The sequence below is a fragment of the Macaca nemestrina genome, chromosome 9 (genome assembly GCF_043159975.1).
Source record: "Macaca nemestrina isolate mMacNem1 chromosome 9, mMacNem.hap1, whole genome shotgun sequence".
In the NCBI taxonomy this organism is placed as follows: domain Eukaryota; kingdom Metazoa; phylum Chordata; class Mammalia; order Primates; family Cercopithecidae; genus Macaca; species Macaca nemestrina.
The window spans coordinates 32,963,187-32,990,068 of record NC_092133.1 but is presented as its reverse complement, the minus strand read 5'-3'; the positions used below and the strand labels follow the sequence as shown (position 1 = coordinate 32,990,068).

General features: G+C 50.5%; 1 protein-coding gene across 7 annotated transcripts in view; it reads left to right on the top strand.

Annotated features, from left to right (window-relative positions):
• Window positions 1-26,882, top strand: part of LOC105478388 (paired box 2) — a 94,194-nt gene that overhangs the window by 53,479 nt on the left and 13,833 nt on the right. For all 7 annotated transcript variants that reach the window (XM_011735636.3, XM_011735633.3, XM_011735627.2 and 4 more), the window contains 2 exons: window positions 17,627-17,802; window positions 20,287-20,413. In XM_011735636.3, coding sequence (XP_011733938.1) covers window positions 17,627-17,802; window positions 20,287-20,413 — 303 coding nt within the window. The remainder of the gene's footprint in view (window positions 1-17,626; window positions 17,803-20,286; window positions 20,414-26,882) is intronic.

Genomic DNA, 26,882 nt, shown 5'->3' with positions numbered 1-26,882 from the left:
AGGCTGAGGAGGGCCCAGAAGATGTGGCGAGGTTGCACCATATTGGGTAAACAAAAACCCAGCACTTGGGCACAATTATGTCTGTTTACCACCTAATTCTTGCACACACACACACCGACACACATACATGCACACAGACACACACACATGCACACCCAGCCATCCGACTCTTTTCCTAGAGAAGACAAGGGAGAAGGAGTGTGCTCCCAGGTTTCTAAAGTGAGCTTACATCCTGGGTAGGGAATTGCAGGACCTCTCTCTGCTTTTGCTCTCCTCCCAGACCCTAGTTCAGCACTGTAAGAAGACATTTTTGTTGGCAGAGGGCAGCTGAGCAGAGTTTGTGCTTCTCTCTCTCTCTTTTTTTTTTGAGATGAAGTTTCACTCTTGTTGCCCAGGCTGGAGTGCAATGGCACGACCTCAGATTACTGCAACCTCTGCCTCCCAGTTCAAACGATTCTCCTGTCTCAGTCTCCTCAGTAGCTGAAGTTACAGGCGCCCATACCCGGCTAATTTTTGTATTCTTAGTAGAGACAGGGTTTCACCATGTTGGCCAGGGTGGTCTTGAACTTCTGACCTCAGGTGATCCACCCACCTCGGCCTCCCAAAGTGCTGGGATTACAGGTATGAGCGACCGCGCCCAGCCTGAGTTTGTGCTTCTCTAAGGAGAGGTGCTCTGTGGATTATTGGTGGGGTTTCATGATTTCACACACTGTACTATCTAGCACATCACAGACTCTCCCCTCCCTAGAAGATAGGCCCTATGACAGTCCAGAAACCAAATCTATATGATGGCAACTGCCTGTCTAGAGAAGTGCCTGACTTTAATTGCATTGGCTCAACCCATGTTCATTTTCCAACTCAAACTCAAAACCTGCCTAATGTTCACTCAGTCCAAGAAAGAGCTGAGGTTCAAAGGTCAGCACTCACCAAAACACAGGGAAAAAAACTCGTTTATGAACACACATTCATTGCTATGATTATATCTTCCTAGTAACCAAGGAAATTAAACTGCTCATACCTGAGGGGGCAGGTTTTCTGTCTTAGTTGGATCACATATTTTAGCCAACCTCTGGGTAGAGTTGGCAGTGAGCCTGTTGAATATTGACCATGCCGTTATCCAGAGGTAGGTGTAGGTTCTGTCGATGTTTTAGAAGGACCTTTATCTTGAGCCCTGTGCATAGGTGATTTGTATGTTTTTGTGGGGAAGTACAGGGGTTTAGCCCTGGCTGTGTGGATCGACATAGGTATATGCATCTGCATATAAGTCCTTGCCTTTATATCAGAGCCAGCAGCCAAATCACCAGCTACCTTTGCTTCCCAACTAGTTAATGGTGTTATGTGGATGAAGAGTTCCATCTGGTTGTTTGGGGAAGTATTTTGAGATTTAGCACAAAAGAGTATATATTTGTTCACAGAGTGCCAGAAATTCAGAATAGAGAGGTCAGTTCCACCCTACCAGGAGAGAATGTACAGAATTGCCCTGGAGGGGGCTGTATGTGTCCATCCACCACTGGAAATTGGGGTGGGTGGGTGCAGGTATACCACTGTCTCAGCAAAGGCTCTCAGGTACCCAAAACGTGCCCAGCTCCACGTTTGCACCCTCGTGGATGAGCACCCATCTTGTCAGAATACATCTTCAACTTCCTAGTCTTTCACTTGGCAACTACCTTCCAGCCCTGCAGACAGGCATTGTTCTCCTTTCCCACCCCGCAAGGGCACCAAGCAGGAAATCCGCTGCCTCAGCTCTGCCCTTCTTCCCCAAGCACAAGCTATGGAAGCAGGAAGAAGGAGATGGGCGCCAAGGCTATCCCCAGGCCCTGCTGCTCCTGAGTTCGCCTCCCTGCGTTCCTCTTCCTCTGCAGACAAGCAGGCAGCTGAGAAGGGCAGGCAGCTGGAAAAAGGGTTGGAGAGGACGTAGGCCGGGGAGAATGGTCCTGGCAGCCTCCTTGACCATTGCTGCCCCCCACCCCCGGAGCCCAGAGAAGGACTCCTCCTGCTCTGCCTTCCTCAGAGCCATGGTGGCCTTAGGGCTCTCTGGGACCCTCTCCATTTTGCCCCATTGGGGTGGAAAGGCATAGAGGGCTGGGGGAGGGCTGGGCCTTGCTCAGGGGCTGTGAGACAGATCACGAGCCTCAGAGCCGAGTTGCAGTGGAGCCAGTAATTCAAACCATCCTGACCCTTCAGTGAACCCGAACCTGCTGACCTTGACAGCACTAGACAAGAGAGGCCTCACAAACCTTAACCTGCACGGAGGCCTGGCCTTCCCTCCCTCCCATTCTTGGAGCCCTGTGGCCCATCCTCCAGGTGGCTCCTAATTTGGCTGCCCCCGTGAAATGTCAGCATCCCCTCCCTCCCTGAGGCTCGGCCTGCCTGCTTCAAAGCACCCTTTGTGCTCATCACTACTGGAGACAAATGTGTGGGCATCTCCTGGGGGCCTTTCCAGGACTGGGGCTGGGGCTTTATCCTGCAGCCAGAGCTTTTACACCTCGCCCTTCTCCTTCTGCCCCAGGCTTCACCTTTTTCAGGAGGACTGGCTAGCGTGTGTGTGCATGTGTACGTGTGTACTTGTGTATGTGTGTGCATGTGTGTAAGGTTGGGGTACACACAGGGGCAGGGGTAGAATGTGATCCAGACAGCAGACAAGGGGAGGGAAGAGAAGTCAGAGGAGAGCAGCTCCAGGAACCTGCATTAAAGTAAATGCAGTTTATGAAGTTTATGCTTTCCTCCTAGGGAGAGCTGGATTCCATCCAGCAGCCTCCCAGAGCCTGCCAAACAGCTCCTGAAGCAGAAAGTGCGAGCAGGAGAGCAAGTAAGCCAGTGACAGAGGGGGAGATGCACAGACACACTCACACACACTCGCTGGCTCACACATATCTCCTTCGGCCCGGGCAGCCTGGGAAGCCTGGGATGGAGGGATGCAGACAGTAGATTTGGTAGGGGTGACTCCAGGAGCCTTTCTTTCCTCCTCTCTTCCCTCCTCACCTGCCATCTCCATCTCTTTAGGCAGAGTGCCCAGCATGGGCACTTGGGCAGTGTGGGCACCTGGGTGGACTGGTGGTGTGGGGAGCTGAGGGCACTGTGGGCCACCTGGGGCAGCCAGCTTGCAGGAGCCGCCTGGGTGAGGGACAGTGTGGGTGGTCTTGGGCAGTGGGTATGTGGCCTAGGCAGCAAAAGGGACCAGAATGCTATACAAAGGAACCTCTAGGGACTTGCTTTTTCTTCTGATGCTGGGGATCCATTTTTCTCTGGCATTTTGGTCTGAACTATGTGGGTGCCTTACAGCTACTGAAAATAGCTATTGGAGTCTTTTAAGGAGAAATAGAGACCTTATTTGTTTCCTGGTAATTCAAAGGAAATAAGTGGTTGACAATGTTAAAGTATGAAAGCTCACAGAGGGGCTTAAAAGCAAGTTGGAGTGTTGGAGTATCTGTTCTTCTGGACTCTTCCTCACATGCACAAGCACGTGGGTTCATGCATGTGTGCACTAATAATGTGTAAGTGGGCCAGGACCCTTGACTTTAGATGAAAAGGGAGTATGGGGGAGAAAATGCCTGGAGAGCAAGTCCGCAACATAGGCCTTTGCTCTGGCCTGTGGGCTTGGCACCATCATGTTGCTTGCCCCTGTGGCTTCCGCGACATACCTCAGCTGGGGTCAGACAGTGACAAGTCTATGTCCCTTTTCTTTCTGGGAACTCCATGTCTCTATGCAAGTTCTGCCAGGAACTGAGACAGAGGAGGATGACAGAGGTAGAACCATCCAGAAGCAGAGGATGGGGAGAAGAAGAGGGCAGAAGGATAGCAAAGGATGCTCAGAAATTGCTGACTGTGGAGGACACCTTGGGAAGCCAGGAGGTGCTAGGCACAGGAGGCAGACACTGGCCAAGGATGGCATTGGTCCTTTCTCCCCCCTGCGCTCTCCCATCCCCTCCCTCCCCTCTTCCCTCCACACATCTTTATTGGTTCTGGTAATAGCGTTGATTTGCATGTCAGGCAAAGCCTTGCTACACACACAAAAAGAAAACCCTAGCCGTGGCGGTGTGGCAGTGTCAGCTCTCGCTGTTGTTCGACAGTGTAAAATTAAATTAATAAAGCCCCCAACACAGGAAAACATAACAGGAAATTAATGGCCTTTACTGTCGCTCTGATGCAGTCATTTGCAACCCTGCTTTCCGCACCAAAGACTTCATAAATGCAAGCAGTTTCTCTAAACAAGCATACTTAGGGCGGCCTGGTATGTAATTTTTCGCCTTGCTTGTGTCCTTTGAGCTAACAAAGCCCCCTTTCCTCTTGGCTCCAGAGATTTCTAACTGGTTCTGGTCCCTGCTGGAGCCAAATGGGGACAGCACTAGGCAGAGGGCCCCACCCCCTCCCTGAGAGCCCAGGGAAGGCTGAGGAAGGGCTAGGGTCCCAGGAGCTAGACACTCAGTGAGTCCTCCTTCCCCGCCAGCCCCTGCAGCAGGCCAGCAGGACTGCACACCAGTGCTCCCAGGTGGGAAAGTTGATCTCCTTGGGGAATTCCCTAAATCCACTGGAGGCTCTCCCCTCTCCTTCCTCCCCTGGTTCTGTCCTCCCTCTCCCACAACCTGTGTGTTCCCTTCTTGGGGCCTCTGGCCTTCATCTCCCTCCTCCTTGTCGGTACCCACTCTCCCCCGTTCCACTTCTTCATACATGGGTCGCATACATCCAGGCTGGCTGTGACTTGGCAGTGGGTGCCATGCTTTTCTTCTCCACAGGTAACCTGGGGGCTTTTTTTCGGGGGAGCTAAGTTATTTAAAGTGAGGAAAGTAAATGTGCTGGTACATTTCCCTGGGGTTCTAGGTTTCCTCCATATCTCCCTCTTCTCTACAGGTTGGTTAGGAAATGCCAGGGCCCTAAGGGGCCCCTCAGATTATCCCCCTGTTCTTGGACAGTTTTCAGTGAGCCAAGAGTCCTTGACTGCTTTGGTGTGTAAATCGGTGGGATAGTGAGGAAACTGACACCTTCCTCTCTGGCCTCTCTGGGGATCTTTGTATCAATGTGGGCCCAGGTGCCCACTGTGTTGGGAGGTATGAGAGGAGCAGAGAACCAGGATGTGGCTCTCAGGAGCTTACAGCCTGCTGGGGAAGGCAAGGCTTTTGCACTCAGACAACTGGCTGTTTGTTAAATGCCCAGACACGTGACTGTGTGTTCCGTAGGAATCTGGGTAAATGGACTAGAAGGGCAAGCAGGAAATGGGGCTTGAGCCTGGGAGCCTGGGAGTGGCTGAGATTGAGAGACCTTGGCTGGGCTGGATGGTGACAAGGCAGAGTGTCAGGTTCTTAAGGGTCATCCTGTCTTATCTGCCACTCACCATAGAACTCTTTCCTCCAGTAGTTCTGCCTGAAAGGCCACAGCTCTGCCTGGACGTATGTCAGAGATGGACAGTGGCCATTGTTTGTTTGCAGCACCACTTTATACTGAGTCATGCGGGTTGAGGGAAGAGCACAGGATGTGGGATCCAAATGTCCAGATGTGGGTCCATCTCCACTCCCTACTTGCTCTGGGACCTTTGACTGATTACATAATATCTCTGAATCTGTTTCCTCATCTTTAAAATAGAGGTAATGGAATTTGCCACAGAGAATGGTGGTGGCGGTAAAGCTCTCCATTTGATACCCTCCCTTTCCTTCCCTCCCTCCCTTTCATCAATTCCACCATATTTACTGAGCTCTTGGCAAATGCTGGGCTAGGTCCTGGGTAGATTTCAGATTCTCACATGATACGGTTCCTGCCCTTGAGGGGGTTCCCTCACCATCCTGGTTACCCATCTCAGAATTCATTATTGAAGGCTAAAGTTCCTCAGAAATGAACACTGAACTCCAGAGACAGTCTAGCCAATGCCAGGCACAGTAGAGCCTTGCCACTCTCCCATCTGGAGACTCTACATCCATAATATAGCCTAAGATTACATTCGATTTTTTAGCAGCCGTGTCAGACTCAAGCTCATATTTAGTTCGTGGTCAACTAAAACCTCGAGATCTTTTTCACATCAATTGCTATCAAGCCAGGTCTACCCCATTCTGCACTTGTGTAATTGATTTTTTTTTAACCTAAACATAGGGCATTCCATTTATCCCTGCTGAATTTCATCTTGTTGGTTTGGGTTCTTAATTCTACCCGATTAAGGTCATAAGGATGTCTTCTATATCATCATCCAACTAGTTTTTTTCAAAAGAGTTATTTTCCTTGAAAACACAGGAAAGCCACATGGCCCACCGATGGAGACCTCCTCCTAGCTGCTATAAGTGAATGAATGCTTTGGGAACTACTGAGCCCAACAGCCATCAATCATTTTACTTGTTTTCACGTTGTCCATTATGCTAGGAAGGAGATTCTTTGTCAAATGTTAACATTCACTACTTCCACAGAATTTCGTTAATAAATTATTTTTAAAAATCCAGTTTACATTGATGAGCAAATTGTTCGCCTGCTATGTACAACATATGGCAGGACTGATTTACAAAGGTAAATAGGGCACAGTCCTTGACCTCAAGAAACTTACAATCTAGCAGGGAGGTAGACAGACACATCATTATATAAGCAGAATGTGATGAATGCCATGATCAAGGCATGAAGTCATATGATGAATGAAAAAAACAAAGGAGCAGTTGCTTCCAGTCAGGGCAACTAGGGAAGTGTTTATGAGGGAGGTATTTGATCTAAGCGTTGATATCGAGTAAATATGCCACAACTTATTTTTGTGAGTGCGTGCAAGCTCTGGGGTATCACCATTTCCTTTTCTGTTGGCTGTAATTAACTGTATAATAATTTCTTTTAAAGGATTTCCAGAACCTGATCCTGAATTTATGATTTTGAGTGTCATTTGCATACGTGTACTTCTCCCCCCTTTTCTAACAGACAGGATGGCATTGGGCTTGTCACTGCCTCACCCTTTCTTTGCGACATCTCAGGGATTATCAGCAGCAGTTTTAGGTCCTGTCTGGACCTGGGAAAATTCATTGAAATTGCCAGAGGTTACCTGCCTGGCCCCTCCCTGACCAGGGCACCAGTGCCCTCCTACTGGGCTCAGTTTGAAGATGCTTTCCTTTGGTGAAGACAAAAGCAAGCTGAGGATTGAGAAGTTCTGCCTTCTCTCTCAATATCACATCCTCTTCCCTAGGACTGAGCCAAAACCTGCCTTTCTTTTCTTTCTTTCTCCAAACATAGCATCCAAGGCCCTTTTTTGTTGTCTCAGCTTGTTCTGAGCCTTTGTCTTCCTGACAGGCTCATGCCACCCTCATATCCATCCTTGGTTATGGTCCCCCCCTTCCATCTGTCATGTATCCTGTAAAAGAGGAAAAAAAGTGACTTCTATGATCATAAGTGGAATACATGCTCTTTGGGAAGTACTTGGAAGAGATAGTAAATTTTTAAAAATTCCCTCACAATGTCATCACCAGGAGACAACCACTGTTGAATTTGGTAGATTTTCCCAATCTCTTTCTTTTTTGTGTATATATAATTTTTTAATCAAAAATTGAACAATACCATATAAGAAGCTTCATGTCTTGCTATTTTCACCTAACATTACATAGGACCATTTTCACATATCATTAAATATTCTTTGAAAACACGATTTTTTAATGGCTGCATAATCTTCCGCTGTTCAATGTACATGTCCTTTTAAAATCTGGGATCATCATAATTTAAAGCTTATCTGTGTGCAACAACAGTGATTTTCCTTAAATGTCCTTCTTTTTTCACCCCCTCCCCCACTCCCACTCCCTTTGTGCTGTCAGGTTGATTATATGAGCTTATAGAAGCAAAATTTCATTTTTAGAGCATCCCGTCCTCGTGGAATTATGGTCTCTTTTAGAATCTCTTGCCATGGAATCCCCGGCATGTCTTTCCCCCAGCATGGATCATTTTGCTTTCTTCAATTCAGATTCTGCCCAGCACCCCCTTCCTGAGCTACTGTCAACTCTAGACGTGCTTGCTTTCTCCCTGCATCCCCACTATTTCCCTTTCATCAGTCTCTCTTTCTTGGTCAGAATTAAGTGGCCTGCAATAGTGGAAAGGGCTCTGAGCTAGGAACTTCAGTTCCCATTCTTATGACAACTAGCTATATGACATGGGAAAACTACCTAATCTCTCTGAGCCAGGCTTTTGGGTTTTGTCTTAATTTTAAATACCTAAGAGGGAATCCAGTTAAATTCCCTTCATGATATTTCCAGCTGTAGAACGTGAGTGACACTGAATTCAGAGTAGCATTCTCCTTTGTTGCTTCTTTTTCCTTCTAAAAGGTAAAATGTTGAGCGTAGCAAGTTAAGAACTGATCAGTCTTTGCTTTTGGAATTCTTGTCAATAAATCAGTCAACATTCGTGATCACCTTTTCTACTTGAAGTTTAAAGTTGAAAACTATAGGACCCCTGCCTTCAAAATTCACAGTTCAGAGGAGAAAACAAACATTAAAAAATAACTATGATATGAAGAGATCCTAAATTTGGCTCTGCCACTTACTGGCTATCATAAGTTGTTCTGGGTAAATTACCTAGTCTCTCTACCCCTCAGTTTCCCCAGGTTCGGAGGCATGTTGCCAGGGTTGAGTTCTTACTCCTCCGTCATCCGTGAGGCATGTAACCTTGGGAAAGTTCCTTAATCTCTGCACTTTCATTTCCGCATCTACAAAATGGGAACAATAATGTTTAAGTTCTCATGAAAATTGTGATGAATTAATATATGTAAGATTATCAGAGGAGTGCCTGATATATACTAAGCACTTAATAAATGTTAGTTGCTGTTATTGTAAGGATTAAATCAGTATATGCGTGTTAAGTATAGTGTCTGGTATCCAAGTAGAAACTGGATCTGTTTTAGTTATTATTAGTGCTATTTCTACAATAAAGGTTTGGATAGATGGCTGTTGGAATGCAGACAAAGGAGAAATTAATGGTGAGGGAGGAGCTAACAGCCCTCTTGTATATGTCTGAGGAAACTCAATCCTGAAAAGCTCAGGAGATTTATAGCAAGTGAGCAACAAAACTAGGATTTCAACCCAGGAGATGTTACTTCTGGTGCAGCATTGTGTTAGGGTCACCAGTACCATTAGTGTCCATAGAGGCTGGTGGGTGTGAATGGGCACAGCAAGCCTGAGGTCAGGCAGGCCCACAGCTACCCCAGCCCCCCCCGTTCATGAACTCACTGAGTGTTTAGAAGCTGGGCTTAGTCAAGTACAGCAGGTAGTTTCCTAGGGCTAGACGGCTGGGCAGAACCTGGTCTTGTCCCTAGCCAAGGTTTGGGCCAGATTTCCAAAGCCTTCTTCATGTCCACCTCTTTTTTTTTTTTTTTTTTTTTTTTTTTTTTTTTTTAAGACACGGTCTCACTCTGTCTCCCAGGCTGGAGTGCAGTGGCATGATCTCAGCTCACTGCAGCCTCCACCTCAGGGGCTCAAGTGATCCTCCCATCTCAGCCTCCCAAGTAGCTGAGACCACAGGCACATGCTACCACACCCAGCTAATTTTTGTATTTTTAGTAGAGACGGGGTTTCACCATGTTGACCAGGCTGGTCTTGACCTCCTGAGCTAAAGCAATCTGCCCACCTCGGCCTCCCAAAGTGCTGGGGTTACAGGAGTGAGCCACTGCACCTGGCCCACTTTATGCCCACCTCTTGAGCTTAGCTTGGGAACTGTGGCCAGGCCAGACTCAGTGAATGTCCAGTTTAAAGATGGAAGGCAATGAGGCGTATCATCCATCTCCCTGGACAAGCAGTGTCACCATAGCTCCTTCCCAGCCTGGCCCTCTGGAGCCCCTTCCCTCCCCTCTCCTTTTTCCTATCTGTTCCTCCCTCACTGCCCGAATCCCACTTCCCCCTCATCCTCTCTTCCTCCCTCCCATCTCCTATCTCACTTACCTCTCTCTTCATTCTGGAACACTCCTTCCTTTTCTTTCCTCCTCCACTCTCCCTTGTGAACCCTCACCCCCCCCAATCCATCAATCCTCCCTCCTCTACCAGTCTGGACAGCACCTGACCTCTGGGGAACCACCCCATTCCTCAGCTCCCAAACCTCACTCCCTGTTCCCAGTTGGACTTCCATCTCCCTGGTTCTGCTGTGCTGCCGTGGGGGTGGGGCTGGGGCTGCACAGGCGGGCTGCCCTGAATGACAAGCGGGGATATTGATCGCGTTCTGAACTCAGCCCAGCCGATAGAAGGTAATTAATGACTCCATTTGCCTCACTACCGAGGAGAACAATTGAGTTTGAAACTGCAACAACTGGCAGCTGAGAAGACTGGGGGGCAGCCTGGGGGTGAACCCCTCAGAGGCGGAAGTAATGTGTGGAGTAGCTAGGCAGAGAGAGCACCGTCTGAGCAGAGGCCACCATCAGAACGGGCAGAGCCCCATCCCCAGCACAGCTGGCCCCTGAGCCCCACTGCTCCCCCAGCCCTTGAGGCCTGAGGCCCATCACCCACTGTTCCCGCTGCCTCCACACTTTTCTCTTTTCTTCCCATATCACTTTTTGAGGTCATTTTCTGCCTGCGGATAAAGACTCCGTTTCCCCAAGACTGCTTCTTGCCAGCTGTGCAATCTTGCACATATTTTGAACTCTCCCTGAGCCTGTTTCCTCGTTTGTAAAATTGAACTAGCAGTGTCACTTTTCCAAGTGTTCTGTGAAGACTGTGGATAATGTGCATAAAGTACCTTGAGCCTGCCCAGAACACAGTAAGTGTTCGGTAAGTGATGATGGATCCTTGACAGAGAAGGCAAACGTGGCAGAATGGAGAGAGCTTCGGAGTCTGACATCCCTGAGTTCATATCCAGGCTCTGCTGCTTCCTACCTTTGTGGTGTTGAAGAAATAATTTTGCCTCTCTATTTCCTCTTCTAGAAAGTGAGAATAATAATAAGCACCTTGTAAAGTTTGAAGAGATTGATGAGTGTAGGTGAAAGCCCTAATATCATTACTTTCTCCATAGACAGATAGATGTTTGTATTTGAGCTTAGAAAACTGAAGTTAGTGCAATTTTTTTGTTTGTTTGTTTTGTTTTGTTTTGAGGCAGAGTCTCACTCTGTCGCCCAGGCTGGCACGATCTCAGCTCACTGCAACCTCCGCCTCCTGGGTTCAAGCGATTCTCCTGCCTCAGGCCTCCCAAGTAGATGGGATTACAGGCCTCCGCCACTACACCCAGCTAACTTTTTGTATTTTTAGTAAAGATGGGGTTTTACCATGTTGGCCAGGCTGGTCTCGAATTCGTGACCTTGTGATTCACCCGCCTCGAGCCTCCCAAAGTGCTGGGATGACAGGCGTGAGCCACCGCACATGGCCAAAGTTAGTGTAATTCTTTGCTATACTTAAATTCTTTTCAAATACCTCATCTTGCTTCCTGGGATTTGATGGGCAACCCCATTCATACCATCCTGATTTTGTAGACTTTGATGAGCCTTGGTGCTTTCTGACAGAGGAAATGACATCATTTCATTTTCATTTTCTTTCTTTTTCTTTCTTTTCTTTTCTTTTCCTTTTTTTCTTTTTTTTTTTTTTTTTTTTTTTTTTTGAGACAGGGTCTCACTCTGTTGTCCGGGCTGAATGCAGTGGCACTATCTTAGCTCACTGCAACCTTGACCTCCCAGGCTTAAGCAATACTCCTGCCTCAGCCTCCTGAGTAGCTGAGCCACAGGTGCATGCAACCATGCCCAGCTAATTTTTTATATTTTGTAGAGATAAGGTCTCGCTATGTTGCCCAGGCTGGTCTCACACTCCTGGACACAAGCAATCTTCCAGGCTCAGCTTCCCAAAGTGTTGAGATTGCAGGCGTGAGCCACCATGCCTGGCCCATTATTTCATTTTATCTATTACCACCACCCCCAACTGTCTCTTGTCCCTTGCAGTGACCCTTCTGTCCCTAGCCCTGCTCCCAAGACAGTGTTCAGGGAGTGTCCCCCTCCCCAAGCTGCTGAGACCCCACTGGACAACTCCATTCATGACTGGCCAGTACCAGGGCCCTGACCTGGGGTGAGAGGTGTGAGATAGGGCCCAGCTCCAGGGCCACCCAGGAATAGACGGGGAGTGAGTGGCAGGGCTGAATGAATGAGGAGATGAGATCTTTCGGTTGAGGAGTAAAGACATTTTTAATAGTGATTCTAGAAGTAGCACATACTAATTGCACAAAGCCTGGACGATATGGAAAAACTTAGATAAAAAGAAAATAAAAATTGCTTGTGATCAAGAAGTAACCACTGTCACCACACCAGCAGCTCTCCTTCCAGTCAAGTTGATCTTTGGTTTTGGAGTTCTCTTCGTTTGCCTGGAGACTCGGGTCCTGCTGCCAGCAGCCCCACACTCTGGGCTCTGGCTAGGCAGGCAGCCACTCTGTCTGTCCGTTTAGTCCACAGCTGTCGGGGCACCTGCCCTGTGCCAAGATCCCCAGTAAATGTCCCCCTGAGCCAGCCACTTGCCCTGCACCTTATATACTCTGAGCCTCAGTTTCCTCCCCAGTAAAAAGGGATTAGAATCCCTACTTACCTTGGAGAGTGGTTGGGAAGACCAAATACCCTAGATCTATGAAGACCTTTTGTTAAATGCTAAGCAAATATGAAACAGTCAGAGAAGAAGACAATATGAGCTTTGTTATCCTTGAAAGAATAATCTATGTCAAAGTTTTGACTCAGCAGTTTGTTTAATTGAATTAATTTATTTACATACTATCCGTGTTCCAAAAAGACCTGTGGCCGCTCACCCCCTTAAGAGTGCTCATGCCACAGTGGACAGAGCACCTGGAATGGCCCAGTCCTGGGAGTCCCATTCCCCAGTTGTGTGACCTTGGAAAAGTCACGGCCCACCCCTGCTAGTTATGGTAACATGAAGAATTTGGACCAGATATCCCCTAATCATCTGGGCACAGTCTGCACTCAGCCAGCACATGTGCCACAGGCTGTAGCCTCCATTTGGGGAGGGTGCCAGGCAGAGAATGAGGGATGCCAAGAGGGAGGCTGTGCCCTGGATGGAGCCAAGTGGCCTTCAACTGGGCCCACTGTGTTTGGCACCCAGGCTGCAGAGTGAAATGATTTCGAGGGCAGGCTCTGTACTCAGACCCGGATTCAAATGTGGCTGTCATTTACTAGCTGCATGGCCTTTGACAAGCTACTTAACCTCTCTTTGCCTCAGCTTCCTTATCTTTAAAATGGGTATCATAGTACTTCCCCCACAGGTTTGTCGGAAGGATTGAATGAGCTCTGTAAATAACAGCAATGGCATGTCATGAGTTCTTGATACTTGTGAGCTGCTGCAGAATGGGAGTTGGGCAGGGGGCAGACGGAGAATGAGGCTGAACCCTCCCTCTATGGAGACTGACTAGCACAGGGTCCCTTCCTTGCTCTGTTTGGTCTTATTAAATCCACAGCCACCTCCAGACCCAGTCTAAAAATGTGACCAGAGAATGGGGAAGAATACTGGAAATCAGAATTGCTCCTGAACGTGCAGGACACATGACCAGCAGCCTCCAGCCCTCTTGGTGCAGGGAGCTCAAATGTAGATGCGTTCTCCAGGCCCCAGTCTCAAGCAGCCTCTGCCACCTGCTCTGGATGGCAGCTCAGAAGCCCCAGGGTTAAGTTCTGCTGCTCACCAGGAACACAGTGTTGTCTGTGCGTTGGTAGAGGCACCAGAGATGGGCAGGATGGTGTTTCTGAGAGTGGGAAAGGCCTGCGGGTCAGAGTTGATGCTGTTAGAGGCTAACAAGCAGTGGGGATAGCACATCTGCTAGCCAGGGATGTGTGGGGCTTGCCTGATGAGAGACTGGGTGTCCTGTGGTGCCAGGCCAGTCAGGTGGCCAGTCCCAAAACCTTCTGCCAGAGGTATGGCTTTGAATACCACCCAGAAGAGTCTGAGTACCTACTCGGGGCTATTCCTGATGCTGGAGCTGCAGAAATGCATTAGTCACGGTCCCTGCCACAAGGTGCTCTTAGACTGGCTGCTGGGCATGGGGGCAAAGGGGCTGTTGGGTAGGGGATCTTCTTTGAAATGGATGCTGTGTAATCACTTACGCGCTTTCCTTCCCTGCTTACTAGATTAAGATCGGCTTTTACGTCCTAGAAACCTAGATTAAGATTGGCTTCTGCTTCCACCTCTGTTTCAGCCCAGCTCTGCCAGACAGCCCTTCAACAGCTGGGCCTAACAGGGGTCTCTTTCTTCCTCCTTGCTGTCCCATCTGAGACTTTGCCCTTGGAAAGCCCCATGCTGAGCTCGCTTCCCATCTTCCCCGGAGAACCCTCTAGGTGGTCAGCACTGACAGCTGTCTTCCTTCTTTCCTTTTTGACTCCTCCTCCTTTACTCTCTTCTCCTTTTCCTCCTCCTCTCCTTCCCCTGGAAAGCCACCCTCATCCAGGCCCTGGGCACCAGGTAGCAGGACACCCAGGCCCTGGGCACCAGGTAGCAGGACACCCAGGCTTCAGCCAAAGCAGAGCCAGCTGGTTTTGTTCCTGCAGTAAGTGTCCTCATCCCAGCCGGGCTTCCAGCTTCTGGCGCGGAAGGCTTTTTCCCTTTCTTCCCCTCCCGCTTTCTGCCCTTCCGTGCCTCTGGGCTTCCTCCTTCCCTGAGTTTCTCCTCCTTGGACCTTCTGATCCAGGGCTTCTCCCAACCCCCTTTCCTCCTTCCCTTCCTGCCTTCTCTCCTTGGCCTCATTCCTCTCTTCCTTCCCTAGCTGATGGAAGGACGGCACCCCCTCCTCTGGAAAGAGCCGGGAGAGCCTACTGGACGGACGTGTGGTGGATTTGGAGGGCTGGCTGGCTGTCCCCCATCAGTAATGCCGCTGCCCTCTCCCCGGCCCTGCGGCTCACCTCCCTGCTCCACATAAGTTTCTTTGTGCTCCTTCGCCATTCATCATGACTGCTGCCTTCCGTCTCCTACAAGAGTTCCCGCAAGCCTCCTCCAGCCTCTCTGCGGGGCGGGGGTTCTCTGCATGCTTTCATCACACCACTTTGTTTTCCTTCTCCTCTAGCACCTCCTTTCTCCTCCCCACTTCCCTCTCCTCTGCTTCCCCGCCTCCCACTGTCACCTCTTCCAGTAGCAGGCTTCCTTAGCCTTTGCCTCCCTTCCCTCCCCCTTCCCCTCCGTTGCTGCCTCTGTAACCTGTCTTACCACCAGGGCCTGAGTATACAAAAAATAAATAAATAAATAAATAAAAAGGTCAGTGAGTGGAGGGAGCAGCAATAACCCCTAAAACAGTACTATCAGTGGAACATGATTGATCAATTGAATTCCATAGCGGCTGAAAAATGTGGGATTAAGTAGTGTATTATACGCACAATGAGTTGAGGCATGATGTTCATTTCAAGTTCATTTCGCCGGCCTCTGCCACCAGATCAGGCAATCAATAGGGGCAGCAGATATCATATATCACCTCTCTGCGGGCCGGGGAGAGAGCACCATAATCTCTCGCAAATTTAGAGTGACAGATTTGTCAAGATCTGAAGGGCCCCTGAATAAATGAAGGCAAAGAGACTCCTCCAGCCAGTGACCTGAGGACAAAGCTTCAGTTCAGGCCCTACATACACACACACACACACACACACGCACACACACACACGCACACACACAGTGAGCCAAGCCACACACAGATAGGCATATACACAAATCTACACAGAGGCATGAGGGGAGTCCTGCCACACATGCACACACATAATGTGCGAACACATGTCACAAATACACCCTCTCTGCCCCTGCAGTAACCATATATGAAGACACTTGATGCCTTCCTCAGCCCTGAGACTCTGATTTCCCCAAAAGGTAGGAGGGCTCCAGGAAGGGAGAATCAGACACAATAGGACATGCAAATAGCTACAGGGAGTGAAATGAGGATGATGGCACATCCTGAAAAAAGAAGCAGGCACAGGAGAAATGGGGCATGTGGCCTCACGGTCCTCATGCAATCACACACAGACACACACTTCCTTCCAGAAAGCTTCTCATTCTCATTTCAACACATGCAGACCCTTGTTTATCTGGATGTTTATTTGTGTACAAGTGCATAGACACACAATACTCACACAAAAGGGAAAAATAAATTCACCACACTCCAACTTTCAGCTCACATGTTGATGCACACATCCCATAAGACTGAAATGATTCCAGAGCCTTCCACTGAAAAACCACAACCACCAAGTTTTGTGTCCATGGGAACAAATATTGAAGCTGCCGCTGTCTGTCTGCTTCAGATGTGGTCCTGGTCTTCATCTCTGTCTCTTTCTCCCTCTCTTTCTGTCTCTCCTTCTCTCTCTCTCTCTCTCTCACACACACACACACACACACACACTCTCACACACACACACACGCACGCACTTTCTTTGCTTTCCTACCCCCTCCAGAATAGATATGGAGGGAAGATGAGAGGTCACATTAGGAAAGCAGACCCCACGCTCAGTCTGGGAGGCCAGCAAGGGAGGATGGCTGCAGGTTGAGTTAATCAATATGTAATATTTTCTATGGTCTCCTGAATGATACTGTACGGTGTTACTGTATATAATGCAATATTGATTATATCATATCGTATAATCACCTATAAACTGATACATATAACAGTCCCAGAGGAACACCCTGGGGCCTCCGGCTTGGGCTGGCCCCAGGCCCAAGGCTCTTCAGCTGGTCTTGGGCTGAGGAGAGCCCAGGAGTGACCAAGTTGGTGTAGGGTTTGTCGGGGAAACCCCACTGTGGGGAGTTGCAAGGTGTGGGTTAAGGGAGAGGCTGCAGAGCAGGCACATTGCCTACTGTACACCTTGAAAATGCCAGGGAACCGAGGCTGGAGGCAGGGATAGGGAAGGGCTGAGAACACCTGGGGAAAGGGGACATGGAAACAGGACTGACCGGTAGCCTAGGGGGAGCGGGCACCAGTGTGACAAGTCTCTGCTCCCTCTGGAGACCTGCAGGAGGAACCAGGTAACCAAGAAACTGGCTCCTGTAGGAGGCCTAAGCCCAGGTCCAGGTTGGAGACAGAGGCCGAGAAGGTGGCTGGGGCACAGCGGCATCCACGGGGGCCCTTCTGTGGGCTCTGTCCAACTGGGAGCTTTGCTGCTGTAGCGACACCTCTTTCCTCCCGCTTGGCTTCCCTCTGGCCTCAGTCCTGGCCCAACCCAAGCAGAGTGCCTCAGCTCTGCCTCAGAGCCCCTCCTCCCTCAGGGCGAAGTTAATTACTTCACCCAGTCTCCAGGTTACACTCGGCCTTGGAAATTTGATGGTTTTCAACCCTTGGAATCAGTGGAACTGAAATTCATCTCGGAGCCGAGTTCAATTCTCCACAGGCTCAGTAATGCCCGTCTGAGACACCCAGCTTCTTTCTTCCCCAGGCTGGTTTGGGGGCAGGGGGTGGTTCAGGGAGACATGCCCTGGGGAGCTGGCTCCTGGAAGCCCGCTGGCTCCACCTCTGGCTAATCCTTCCTGACCCCACAGTGTGACCACTCCATCTCTTACCAGGTCCTCAGGTCCTTCTGTTCCCTGGGCTTCCTCAGCCAGGTCTCTGAGGCAGGGCTACCCTCTGGTGTCAGCCCCACTGGCCTAGGGCTGAGAGTAGGGGGTCCCATAGGGGTGCAGAGCTCCAGGGCCGGGTGCCCACCTCTCTGCCCTGCACTGTTCCTGTGCCTCTGCTGGCCTGGCGCTAATGCCCTGAGTGTCCATGTGTTCTCCAGATGTTTCCGAGGGCTCAGTCCCCAATGGAGATTCCCAGAGTGGCGTGGACAGTTTGCGGAAGCACTTGCGAGCTGACACCTTCACCCAGCAGCAGCTGGAAGCTTTGGATCGGGTCTTTGAGCGTCCTTCCTACCCTGACGTCTTCCAGGCATCAGAGCACATCAAATCAGAACAGGTGAGGAGGGAGCTTTCTGCTTGCAGAAGTAGAAAGGAACCAGCAGAGCAAGGCCTCTCAAGAACTCATTCACCAAACACCACGTGCATAGCCAGCATTGTATGTGTTACACACGTGTGTTCTGTGTGTGTGCAGTGTGAACAGGCTTACACGAGACAGTATAGTATCGTTAAGACAAATCTTTATGGTCTGTATATAGTAATTAGAAATGATGAGTTCTGGATGCAAGAGTATGGCCTTGGGTAAATCATCTCTGTTCAGAGCCTCAATTTCCCCATCTATAGAATGAAGGGCTTGGATGTAGGATTTGTCAAGTCCCTTCTAGCTCCACTTCTCCGTGGTTCTGGCATGGAGTACTCAGGAACATCCTCTTGCTGTGTCCCTTGCCCACAGCCCCTCAGGTCCTACAGAAAATCTATGCTAGCCTGGGGAGCTTTCCTTGCCCAGTGTCAGGAGAGCCCACCTGTGCCTGCCTCCTGCTCCCCAAGCCAGCCATTCGATGGAACCCTAGGTAGGCTGGCAGCTCACCACTTACACCCAACACTCTCTGCAGACACTGAGCAGCCCAGGACACACAGCATGGGGCACAGCATACAACACACCAGCAAAACGCACAACGCAAAAACCGCCTCCGAACTTTTCCATGTGCTGGTGTGCATGTGTTCACACTCCACCCACAGCCCATGGTACTGTGCTCACACTCCACTGTCCACCTGCTCCCCCACCCGCAGCCCACGGTACTGTGTTCACACACCACTGTCCACCTGTTCCCCCCAATAGCCCACGGTATTGTGCACACTCCGCCGTCCACCTGCTCCTCCACCCACAGCCCACGGTACTGTGCTCACACACCACTGCCCACCTGCTCCCCCACCCACAGCCCACGGTACTGTGCTCACACACCACTGTCCACCTGCTCCCCCACCCACAGCCCACAGTACTCACAGCTAGTCCCGGTAGCCGCATGGAGCCAGTGGGTGTGTGCTGTCCCCAGATTACCAGCTCAGTATACCCCTAGCATATGCCTCCACCCACATACGCTGGGTAGAGCCCCCAGCACACCCGCTTACACACAGGGGCACACTCCCATCCCTGCTACACATGCGGCCCAGGCCAGGCCCACGGTCGCAGTACAACACAGCACTGCTGTGCTTGCACGCACGCACACACGCTCCCACACATGCACGTCAGTGCAGCCCCACAGCCTCGCACGCTACAGTTCCACTCTAAGACTCCAATAGCTCCCAGCCACTCGCCTTTCTCCCCGCCCGTCCTTTTATCCCATAAGCTGTTTGTCTTCATAAAACAAAAATCAAAAGTCTTTTTAAGGTGCCCTGAGCCATAAACCAACAAAGGAGGAGCCGGCCGAGGCGGGCGGCTCGGTGCACCCTCCCTGAGTCCCCGGCTGTATTACAATGAATAACCTTTATTTACTTTCATTAGACTATTAAACACCAGCACAGTCATTTTTCCCCCTGAAACTCGGAGCAGGGCCCATAAAGCAAATCCGAAGCCTAATTGAGTTCATTTTAATTTCTCTCCGATCACAGCGAATTACTCTGGTGATAAATCAGGGGGCAGCTTCACCCCCAGTAGAAGGCCTAATTTGCAGCTAATTACAAAACTGATTTCTACAGGAAGATCAATACGAGAAGGAATTGGAAATGACGAGGCAATCCCGTCCAGCCATGGAGGGGAGGGGGTACTCTGGGGGGGCCAGGAAGCGGAAGGGAAAAAAACGGACCCGAAAGAGCAGAAAATCAGTTTTAATTTAACGTAATATTAATCAGAACAACTTTTCCTGCTTTGTGCAGGCTCCTGGTCTGCCCAGCTCTGGGGTCTGGCTTGGCCGTGGCTACAATAAAAAGGCAATTACCCGAGTGTTTCGGGCAGGACACCCTTTCAGAGTCAATGACTGCCCCCCTCCTACCCTTCTGTTAGCCATGTGGACTCTCCCCCTCCCCAATTTCATACCCCAGTGCACAGGCAGAGAGCGAGGGGCCCATGGGGCTGTCATTGTTTGTTTTTAAAAAAGGGGCGCCCATACCGGAGCAGCCGGCAGTGCCAGGCTGAAGGCCCCACTAGGCCCTTCCCCCAGCTACTGGTTCTGCCAGTCATGCCATGGTTCCCGCTCCTCCCCAAGGTTCCTCGACATCCCGTGTCTCTCAACAAGGGGATCCCCACTACTACACCCTACCTTCGGGGGTGCTTAGGCAGGAGATGCTACAGAAACATAAAGGGTGCTGGCATAACTGCCCAAAATGTGTAAAGGGTGCTGCACCTCCGATTTCACCAAGTCAGGTCTGCTCCTACCCACACAAAGCTTGCCATCATCCGCCAAGCCCCCCCGCATCTCCCCTCTGTCCCACCATCTCTTTCTACCCCATCTGGGAGGGCTCCCCGTTCCTCCTCCCCATCTGCACACCAAGCCCTTTCTCTGTGTGTGCATCAATAGAGAGCTGTCACTTTTCTCTCTCCTCCCAGGGGAACGAGTACTCCCTCCCAGCCCTGACCCCTGGGCTTGATGAAGTCAAGTCGAGTCTATCTGCATCCACCAACCCTGAGCTGGGCAGCAATGTGTCAGGCACGCAGACATACCCCGTTGTGACTGGTAAGAGGGCTTCCAGGAGGGTGGGGGCACCGTGTTCAGTGGAGGGTGCCTCAGCCCATGCCATCTGGGGCCCAGTGTGATGAGCAGATCCCCCGCCATGATATTTACAGAAAGAACGAGGCTTCTAAAACTAGGGTGCTTCCTGAACAGGTGTGTGCAGATGTGGGGAGAAAAAAACTGGGGTCAGGGTGTCTGTGGGCTTCAACCTGGAAAGGCTGATGCTAGGAGGGGCTGTTGCCAGTTCTTCCTCCTGTCCTTCACCTCTCCCTTTGCCTGTTTCTCTTCCCTCTCCCAAGTTGCCCAGAATCATGAGCCTCTTGTGGGGACATCTGCAGAAGGCAAATAAGTGAGGCTGGTGAGAGTGGAGCATGGGTACCCAGTGTCCAGCCTCCACACATGTGTCTGCAAGGCTCCTGGGGGACCCACTTCCCACTCCCTCCAGGCAGTGTGGGTGACCATGGCTTTGGGCTTGAGGGCATGGCACCCAGCTCTGTGGAGTTTGAGATGAGTACAATTATTCCAGCCTTCCTCCTGCTTCCCCGAGAAGTCACTGACACCAAGGCTTGATTTCAAGTCCAGGTAGGATCAGGGTTGGCCCACAATCAAATGCAGAGCTAGGGGCGCCATGGCCAGGAGCCCCTACAGATGCAGAGCAGCAGAGCCAGTTAGTTTGGAAGGGGAGGTGGGGTCCAGGGAAGGCCGCAGAGCTCCAGCCTGTGGAAGGCGCGTGCCACTGCAGAAGGGTTTCCAGGCCAGGAGACTGCCCAAGTGGGAGAGACACACATTGAGGTGTTATTAAATTTCACCGAATTATTCTGGAGACACTAAAGCCAATGTGCCGTTTGTTCCTTGGGAGACAGGATGATTGAGAAGGGTCTCCGTGGGGACTGGGAGACACTGAGGCGTTACCTGCAGAGCGAGGCAAGCGGAGGCGGCCTGGGGACCCGGCAGTGGGGCTGCACAGCCAGCAGCAAAGACAGGGAACAGGCACAGCGCACTCTAGGACTGGGCCCTGGTTCTGCCTGGGAGCTGGTCTGAGTGCGGCTGCACTTGAGCCTGAGCTGGGCTCAGTGGCCACCCAGCCTCCACCTGGGGGTTTAGGAGAGCCCTGTCAGCTTTCCCAGCCTCTCCCTAAGGGGCTGTACTGGTACAACTGTTTCCAGCCTAGATCTTTGACTAGGGAGTCAGAGGCTGAGTTCTGGAAGTGTTGGAGACCTGGACTGGGCTTTCGGGAGTGACGACCTTAGCTGGGTTAGCTGGGCCAGGACATAGCCCATGACCGAATGGCCCTCAGCAGGAGCCACTCTTTGCCCAGCTGGGAAGCTCTCTGACCTGCTAGGTATTCTGACCCAAGGCAGAGGCCACCTTTCTTCTGACCTGCTCAGAGGTACAGTGGTCACTTCCCAAAGATGGCCACTCCAAGCACTGGTCAAAGAGAACCTGGGAGACTTCTCTAACCCCATGTGCTGCCCAGTGCTCAGGCCATGGTCCAGAAGGCGAGCACTTCCTGGGGTGGAGATATGGATCTTCAGGGTAGGGCTCCTGCCGTAGGAGACCCAGAGGCTGGTGCAGAGAAGTGCCTCCACCTTGAGCAGCCCCCACCCGCCTCCCCCCCCATGGCCCTGGAACAGTCCCAGCTCAGCCTGGGAACATCTCCGGCTGATCCATCTGGATCCAAGTGTGAGAAAAGTTCATTTCAGACCCAGCTTGACATTCCCAGGTGGCAAGTTAGCACTAACATCTCAATCTGTATGCGACATTTCAATCAAGCGAGGAGTAACAAAAGCAGAACCATTAACATTCGGAGCTGTTCACCAGTGGTAATGACGGGGAAACTCTCAGAAACTGGAAATTACCAAAAAGAAAGAAGTGTGTGGAGAGGTGGGGGAGGGAAGATGGGGATAGGGGTAGGGAATGATTTTTCCACACTTAGGCCAAGATCCAGTGTTTGGATTAATAGCGCCATTACCCAAGAAAGAGCTGCAGATTATGCTCATTCTTAAACTGTTTTTGCTGGCAATTAAACTGCTGCAGTTATTGATCTTTGTTGATTTTATGTCCTCCTAATTTGCATAATCTATTAAAGATGAATGATTTATGATGTGTTTATTATGGGGACAAACAGAATTTGCTAGAGGTACTGTCAAGGTGAGCAATGGGGCATTGCTCAGACTCCATGGGCCATCTCAGCAGTGGGTCCAGCGTGTTGGCCTTCAGGCCAGGATATTGTGGGTAGTAGTGAGCAGTGATGCAAGAAGAACAGAAACAGGAGAATGGACTTTGGGTGAGTTCTTCTAGAAATATGTTGGCATCTGTGAGAACCGGGCTCCAGGTAGAAATGGTGTTTGAGAGAGGTCCTTAGTATATTTGTGGACATTGCCCTCAAAGAGTCTTTAAAAACTTATTTTTTTGGCAAATATTAAGGGCTTTGGTGGGAGAAGAGAAAAGAAGGCTCTTTCAGGTGGGTAGGTGATGCTGGGGAGGTGTGTGCTAAAGGTAAGGGAGCTGTTAGGTCACCCTGTGCCCATAGCCTGACTTAGGAGTGCCAAGGTGTTCAAGGAGCCCTCTTCATCCTCCATGTCTCAGGTACCCTGCTCATCTTCTTTCCCAGGACTGGCAGCTGCGGCTGCAAACCTTAGGGGATGAGGGAATGCCCTAGCCCAACCTGAAAAGCCAGACCTTATTGAGATTCCTGCCACCTCCTGGCACTGGAGGCTGATTTCAAACTTCACCAGCCACTTGATGCAGCTATTCCACAAGGTCAGGACTGAGAGGACAGAGGAACCTGGACTATTGTGTGCAGGGGAGAGTGGGGCCCAGTGGGCCAGGACACAGCTAATCACATTGCAAGCAAGGGTGGCTGCCAGAGGCTAGGGCTCAGCCCCGTAGCCTCCCCTCCCCGCCTTCCATCAGGGAACCAAGGAGAGAGACTGATTTTGCTGGGTAGTGTTTGCAAGTTCTGCCGAGATTTTAATTTCACTGCATCACAACTCAGCAAGCTGCCAAGTCAAGCTGGTTATTTAAATTTATCACCCACTTTCCCTTCCGCCGCTGGGCTGCTCTAGCTCAGCGGCATCTCTTCTCTCCAGCCCACGGCTCTAGGCTGCTGGTCTGGAACGGAGCCGAGTCTCTCCTAAGTGATAAAGAAAAAGGGACCAGCTACATGAGAGAATGGGTCAGGGGCATTCTGGCCCCAGGCTTTTTCAGGTTGGATGGCTGTGGCTGGTACCTTTCACCACCTTCTTGACCCTCCAAAGGACCCCAGGGGGCTGCCATCCACCTCTCAGTAGTCCCAGGGCCCTCTGGGTCAGAGCATCTGCAGTGAGAACTCTGGCTCCAGCTACATGCTGGAGCCTTCATTCCTTAAAGTCTCCCTTCCCTGGTAGAAAAGATAGCCCCTGTTCCCCATGGCTTTCTCACCTTGCCTCCCTCCCCATGCCTGACCGGGGCTGCAGTGACAGAGGAGCACGCAGAGATGCTGGCAGTGATGTTGATCTGGGAGGAGAAGACGAGAACTTACTCCAGGATTCCCAAAGTCACTGGGGATGTTTCTGAGCATGAGAGAGTCCCTTGACACAGTGCGAGTCCACCCTGAAGGAGAGAGCCCAGATGCAAGGGACAGTGCTGGGGGGAAGTCAGAGATTGTGCAGTTCCATGCTTTCTAGAAAAGGGTTGGCCAATCTTTCGGCTTCGCTGGGCCACTTTGGAAGGAGAAGAAATGACTTGAGTCACACATAAAATACACTAACACCAAGAGAGCTGGTGAGCTAAAAACAAAAACAAAAGTAAAAAACCTCATAATGTTTGATGAAAGTTTACGAATTTGCGTTGGACCACATTCAAAGCTGTCCTGAGCAGCATGTGGCCTGCGGGCTGTGGATTGGACAAGCTTGCTCTAGAAACTAGGCAAAACACCAGCCCCTGGAGCCACTGCACCCAGCAGGCTTCACTGGCCTCTAGTGGGCATTGCTGCTGCACACTGGCCGAGCCTTGGGCAAGTGCAGCTCTCATCGCCCTTGTTTTAGTCACAGAGAGGTAAAGGAGGAAGGAGATTGATGGTCTGGGACCCAGGCAGGCTAAACTCACCAAAACGTAACTGAATAAAATATAACAACAAAAATGTTAATACGCAGCAAACCTCATTCTTTGGTGCCAGAAATCGAGGGGAACTCAAAGCCAGATCAGTATTGGAGAGGCTGTTGACATTACACTGAGGGAGACGCCGACTGGGAGAGGATGGGGTTGTAACACACCAGTCAGGGAACGTGACTTTGGGAATCAGGAAGCTAGAATTGAGTGTCATCCTGCATAAAGCAAGGGACAGAACAGGGATCACATTGTCCGTGAAAGGCAAACACATACACTCATCCCAGTAGCCCAGAGAAACAAGGAAGCAGGGGGCAACAGGGAATGTCACCATGAGACATGGAGACCCCAAGCCTGATGCCAGATCAGAGTCTAAATTTATACCATGAGTATGTCGCAGGAAACCCAAGCCAGGAACTTACATAAAAATTTGTCCAGGATAGTTACCCATTCTGAAACCCCACCAGGAGCAATGAGAAACCTTCTTTGTAGAGACATCCTACAATCCAGGGCACATGGGACTCCCACAGGGTGGGTGGGGGGAAAACCCACCACTAATGATGAGCTTACTATGAAAAAGTACACATCTCATGTGAACACAAACTTCCAAAAGGGAAAGTTAGTAGAAGCAATAAACAGAACAGTTAATATCCCCCAAGAACTGAAGACAATAGAATAGTCCAAAAGCGCTGTAAACTCAGCAAGTTTAATATTCTAAAAAAGATGAAAGGAAGTATCAGTTGTATCTTTATCACAGATCCAGATCCCCTAGTCCCTTCCCACCCCTGCTCACCAAATTGTCAGATAATGGAGATCAAAAAGGGCAAAGAATGAGGACCACACTTATAGATTATTGGTGTGGGGTCCAGGAGGCATGGAAAGAGCTGAGCCTCAGGCAACTCTGAAAGTAGTGCCTGTTCCAGGCTTATCCAGGCTCCCAGACTGCTAAGCCTCAGCAGAAAATCTTATGTTTTCTTTGGGAAAATGTCTGAACATTAGAGAGTTAGAGATGGGGACAGTACCTTTCTCCCCAGTGGGGTGGGGACAGGTGGGAAGCCTCAGTAGCTTCCCCATCCTGGTTGGGGGAAGGTGGTTTTATTCAAGAGCTTGGGAGAAATGACTCTTAATTCCTGAAGACTGCAGTTTTGAAGGAAGCTGTAACTAAGATCCAGGAAGAGATGTAGATGCTGCCCAAGAGGGAAGTGCCCAAGGCAGGAAGATGGAGCAGAAGAGGCTGGTCTCCCAGAAGCTGGCTCATTTGAGCAGAGGTGGGGGAGGCCAGAGAGGCAAAGTTCACAGCTGGACAGCAGCAGGACCAGTGTGAGTAGTGTGGGTGTAGCTTCTGAGAAAGGGTTGCCAACTCTCAGAAGCTCGGCCTCCTGGCCCACATCTGAGATGGTTAGCAAAGTGGCCTTTTAGCAGATAGAGGTGTGGACCCTGGGAAACCTCCTCCTCCTACTCAGGGCATCCTGAGGACCTCCAGGAACTGCCTCTTTCCTGTAGTTAACAACCCCCTTCCAATGCAACTGCATTTCCCTCCATAAAACAAACAGCTTAGCCCTTGGCCAGCCCCTAGGGAAGGAGAGTGCAATAAAGACTGAGAAATGTTTCTGAAGGAGGCTGAGTGTCTCCTAGTCTTGTCTGTCAGCTCAAAGCCCCTGATTAGCTAGAGGAATTTAGGGCACAGACATCACAGTTCCTCTCCTTGAAAGGAGAGGGCTAGGACAACTTCAGACATGTGGCAAGTCAGAGAGCCCTTTAGTGTGGAGGCCAAAACAAGCCAGAGGGCTGCTCCTCAATGCTCATATGCCCTAGACCCTTCCTTTAGGCTGTGAGGGTCCCAAGAAAAGAGGCTAGCCTCCTCCAAACATCCCTGAGTCTGCAAGCCACATCCCCAAGGACCTCCAACCCCCAACCTCAGCTCTGATTTAATTACAGGGGCATTTCCATAGCAATGAGACATTGACGGATATGTGGCTGCTCTGGGCCTGCAGCCTAGGGAGTCATTGGATCAGGCCTCTTTCCCTTCCTCCTAGTCCACTGCTAGAGGTAAAGGATATGGAAAAGAAGAGGCACTAATCCACTCTTGGGATCAGAGTCAGGCCAAATTTGACCAGAATAAAAGCTGTGCCACCTCAATCCCAGGTCCCAATCCCATGTCCTTGTCTTTGCCTACCAGCCACCCTGTGCTGCTGGGCTGCCCTCCCCAGAAGGGTGCCATGGCAGAAGTACCCAGGCTGAGAACGGGGCTGCAGAGGGAGGAGCATCGATGGGAGGGTGACAAAGGTAGGAAGGGTTTGGGGTGTCTTAGCAAAGATATAGTTCTGGTGTTTTCTACGCTGAGCTCAAATTTGGCCCATAACCTTGGACCTTTCTTCTTACC